The sequence below is a fragment of the Trematomus bernacchii genome, unplaced genomic scaffold (assembly GCF_902827165.1).
Source record: "Trematomus bernacchii unplaced genomic scaffold, fTreBer1.1, whole genome shotgun sequence".
Classification (NCBI taxonomy): domain Eukaryota; kingdom Metazoa; phylum Chordata; class Actinopteri; order Perciformes; family Nototheniidae; genus Trematomus; species Trematomus bernacchii.
Genome location: NW_022987589.1, coordinates 268,998 through 273,853, shown reverse-complemented (window position 1 = coordinate 273,853; position 4,856 = coordinate 268,998). Strand labels below are relative to the sequence as shown.

Below are 4,856 nucleotides of genomic sequence, written 5' to 3'. Positions count from 1 at the left end.
GTGGCACAGCTCCAGTATGCCATGCTTTACCCCTCACATGTTTTCTGCTGAGTCTCCTTCATCAGGGTGGGAGCTTCTTTGTTTACAGCAGGTTCATCCGTCACATGACTTCACACAAGGAGACAGAGATTTCAGGAGTTTGGCATCCATGAATGTAAAGGTTAAAACAGATGTTTGAAGAGATGCAATGAATTAAAGAAGAGATTACATCATTAAGATGTTCAGATTATTTATTTATATTTTTGTACAATATTCTTTCAACATTTGTATTCTCTGTAATTTATCACATGACTATTTGACAGATGTACGTGAAGACACAAATCAGCGTCATAGACACATTTCTGAATTAAACTGCTGGTTATTTAAATCACAAGATATCTGAAGCAGCATCAAAAATACTACACTTAATTATACAGCTGTTATTCCCTCTAGGTTAATTAGAAATTGATATTTTCAATTACCATAAATATTATTGTCCATCTATATAGGACTGAAAATGTCACATAGGCTAACGAAAGAACATTGTAAGAATGAAATAATTAATTAAAACTAAATGTATTAAATGACTTGCTCCCTGCAGAAAAACAACATATCTCAAAATAATTCATCAAAAGACCCAAAAATATAAAAAAGTTAAACTGATAACTTATCCTGCTATAACATGATGTTTGACTAGAAACTAGATGTTGATAAAAGGAGAACTGACAGCTTTGATTTGTTAGTTTGTTGATTTCATGAAGTTTCAGCACGAAATACAAACTTCTTACATTTCTTCAAGAATTCACACAAAACTTAATCAAACTTTCTCATTTCATCCATTACAAAGAAAAACAGAAAATAAATTCATTCTTTTAAAGATTTTTGGATTCAAAATGTGAACATTCATCAATCATGCCTCAATATATTTTTAAATGATTTTCCGATTTTAATAAAGTGTCAGTGAGTTAAATGAAAACTATAAACACACTGTAATAAAGTATGATACAAAATAAACTATAGCAATAAACAATCAAGTTGTTTTGTTTGTTTTTGTTTTTGACTGACTCTTTGATTATAATGTGTAAAAATGTCATGCAAAGATTAATATCTCATCATCTGTTGTTTCTTTTCTTGATTGTTCCAAAGAGATGTAGACGGACAGTGAAGTCAGAATAAAGTCTGAACCAACACTCCTGAGCATCACAGAGGAATCTCACTCTGACAGATTTTGATATCAGCAGTTTTAGCATCACCAGCTTCTCCAATACTGAAATATGGGAAGAGTTTCTCAGTGAAAGTGTCTCTGTGAGTGCAGATGGGAGTCATGTGTTCAGGGTCGTAGAAGGACACCTCCCCCCTGTCATAGTCCAGCTGGACTCTGATCCTCTGGAGATTCTTCTCCACTCTGACAGTCTCACGAGCACCATTAGAGTATTCTCCATCGCCATGCCATAAACACCAGATTCCATCTTCTGGTGAGACACCTATCTCTCCCTTCCTGTCAACTGACTCTTTAGTCAAACCTATAAGCCAGTCAGGATGATCTCCCACCTCCACCTCCCAGCTGTGTTTCCCTGAGCTGAAGCCCTCAGAGCCCAGAACTTCAGCACCGTTAGTGAATCTCTCTGGATTATCAGGAAGCTGCTGATCTGTGTCTCCACATCTCACACTGGTCAGATCATCAGACAGAGAGAGCCAGCGGTTTGCAGTGTTTGGGTCCAGAAGGACAGGACTGAAGTGGACCTGGTCCTTCATCTTCTCCCAGACTCTGAAGGACAGGTTGCCCAGGTGTTTGGCCACATCTGTCAGCGCTCCTGAGAGCAGCTGTGGGTCTGACAGTGAGCTCTGGACTCTGGCTCTGCTCTGAGTGGCTTTGTAACTGCTGAGGAAGGGCACGTTGTGTTTCTGCAGCTCTTCTTCAACAGCAGAGATACTGTGTGACAGAGAGGAGATGTGCTCCTGAATGCTCTTCATCTCTCTGCTGATAGTCTTCCCTTTCTGCTCCTCTTCCTCCCTCAGAGCTGCCAGTCTGGACTCCTCTTCCTCTTTCAGGAACTGATGGAGCTTGATGAACTCTGCTCTGATCTTCCTCTCTGTGGACAGCAGCTGCTTCTCGGACACTTGAATCACTTTATTGTATGTCGTCTCCACTCCTTTGTATGTGTCCCTCTTGTCCTGCAGAGACTCTAAGTCAGATGTCAGCAGGTCCTTCAGCTCACTGACTGCTTGTTCTACAGGAACCACCTTGTGACTCTGGTGGAGAGAACACTCACAGACAGGACACACAGCTCTCTCTTCATCCTTACAGAACAATCTAGGCTTTTCTTGATGTTTACTACACACCACCTCCACCTTCTTCTCTCCTTTTTCTGTCTCAGATGATCCAGCTTTCTCTCTCTCAGCAAAGGAGTCAGACAGTTCCTTCAGTGCAAAGTTCCCCACAAGAGAACCTTTGGAGGACTTTCTTTTACAAATGGGACAGTTTTTGTTCTTACTTTGTTCCCAGAATGTCTGCAGGCAGCTCGAACAGAAGCTGTGGTTACAGCCCAGAGACACGGGATCTCTGAAAGTCTCTGAACACACATGGCAGCTCAGGAAACTTTCAACAAGAGCGATTTTCTCAGCCATTTTGTATTAAAGTGATTTCTAGAGCAGGACTCACCAACTTACAGTCTCTCCACTTCTCCCCAAATATACTCCAAACGTGTGTCTCCGAGCAGAAATCTCACACCCTGTAATGGCGTCTCAGCGCTGTTCAACAATGTCAAAATCCACTTTCGTTTTCTCTCACCTCCGTCACAGGGTGAATTATCAACATCAGGAAATGCTGCTATGTCATTTATTCACCAGCAGATGGAGTCAGGATGTCTTTCAGAGGGAAGTGTTCTTTGGTATTCAGTTCAGGAGATGACTTTGTCCAGGTATCTGTTGAAGAAAAACACATACAATTTAACACGTTTAAAAAAACAACAACGTAGGATAAAAAGGAAAATCCTCATATATAAAGTTTGAAGTGGACAGTTTGTGTTCTTACTTTGTTCCCAGAATGTCTGCAGGCAGCTCGAACAGAAGCTGTGGTTGCAGCTCAGAGACACAAAAAAAACTCACTTCGTTATATCTTCATTCCAATGGAAGGAGAATCTATGGCAGTGAGACAAATATAGCACTTATTGAATATTAAAGCATTTAAACATGTCACAGTAAAAGCACAAAATTCAGATATATGAAAATGAGAATAATATGTCCTCTTTAAAATTACAATAAAGAGTCGAGCTTTTTCAACAATTTAAACTGAAATATTTCTAATAATATGATTAGTAAATTAAAATGGGCCTTGTGCTTTCTCCTTCCTTCACGGTCTACAGTTGTGTGGATTTAGAGGACATCATAATGAAGTCACATGATCTATCCACTTATCCATCAACTTTCTCACTGAAGGTCAACAAGAACAAGATTCTTACCTGCTGTAAAGCTTCTCTTTCATTCTGCATTAAAAACCTTAAAACAATTTATTAAATACACTTTAAATATACAAGAGTTTATTAACCATCAGTCTTCATATACTACCCAACATGACACATGATGTAGTTACAGTGGAGGAAGTACTGCACTTAAGCACACATTTGAAGGATTGAGGTATTTACCTGTTATGTATTGTTGTTGTTTTACTACAGTGCATCTTATATTACTGCTATCATGCATTTGAGATCTATATGTCATATTTATGATCAGTGTATAAAATATATATTTGTATTGATGATTTGCATGTAAACACTTTAGTCAGGGGTGGGCATTTTACGGCCCGCGGGCCACATCCGGCCCGTTGGCCGGCCTTGGCCGGCCCGTGTGAGGTTGATCATAAATTATAACATAATTAAAAAAAACAGCAACCTTTTCAAAATAAAAGCAACACAGCTGTATTGCTTGCATGGCGTAAATACTTTTCTAACTGTGTTGCTTTTATTTTGAAAAGGAAGCTGCTGTTTTTTTAATTTATTTACGTAAACGCGCATGCCGTAACAGCTACGACTACGAGTGATGCTGGCCGGCTAGTCCTCGAAATGTCCGCTAAGGGCAAAAAAAGAAAGATCGATACTGAATGCCGCGTTTTCAACAAGACATGGACCGCTAAGTATTTATTTACAGAAGTGAAAGGTAAAGCTGTGTGTTTAGTTTGTGGTGCGCAGGTCGCTGTGTTCAAGGAGTACAATTTGAGTCGCCACTATGCTACCAAACACGCAGATAAATACAAGAACCTGTCTGAGGAAGAGCGGGCAAAGGGGTCGGATGCTTTGCTAGCTAAGCTGCAAAGCCAACAACACATTTTCACAAAACATTCCACATCCAGAGATGCAGCTGTCAAGACGAGTTATGTCTTAAAAGTAAACCGTTTTCGGACGGAGAGTTCATAAAGGAGTGTTTGTTGGACACTAATATGCCCGGAGAAAAAGGAGGCATTTGAGAAAGTGCCGCTCTCCCGACGCACTGTTACGAGGAGAATTGAGGACATCGCGGGAAATCTGGAGCTTCAGCTGCAGAACAGAGCGGTCAACTTTGACTTTTTTTCCTTGGCTTTGGATGAGAGCTGCGATGTACGTGACACTGCCCAGCTACTCATCTTCCTACGTGGGATAACTACAGACTTCAAAATCACAGAGGAGCTGGCAGCCATGCAGTCAATGAAAGGTACAACAACAGGGAGTGATTTGTTCACGGAGGTAAATGCATGTGTGGAAAAGTTGGGACTGAAATGGGACAAGCTGGCAGGCGTGACAACGGATGGTTGTCCAAATCTGACAGGGAAAAATGTTGGACTATTGAAGAGAATGCAGGATAAAGTGACAGAAATTAACCCTGAGCAGAAATAGGTATTTTTG

The 4,856-nt window shown here is 40.4% G+C and overlaps 1 protein-coding gene across 1 annotated transcript; it reads right to left on the bottom strand.

The window, feature by feature from the left end:
• Positions 1-212: 212 nt before the first annotated feature.
• On the bottom strand, positions 213-2,889 carry LOC117481367 (zinc-binding protein A33-like). Its single transcript, XM_034129035.1, has one exon. It carries the CDS (start codon positions 2,605-2,607, stop codon positions 1,180-1,182), a length of 1,428 nt encoding a protein of 475 aa, XP_033984926.1. The 5' UTR covers positions 2,608-2,889; the 3' UTR covers positions 213-1,179.
• Between the last annotated feature and the right edge of the window lie 1,967 nt (positions 2,890-4,856).

Bases quoted from the DNA above. Each gene is read 5' to 3' on its own strand.
- LOC117481367 (XM_034129035.1), bottom strand. From the start codon at position 2,607: ATGGCTGAGAAAATCGCTCTTGTTGAAAGTTTCCTGAGCTGCCATGTG.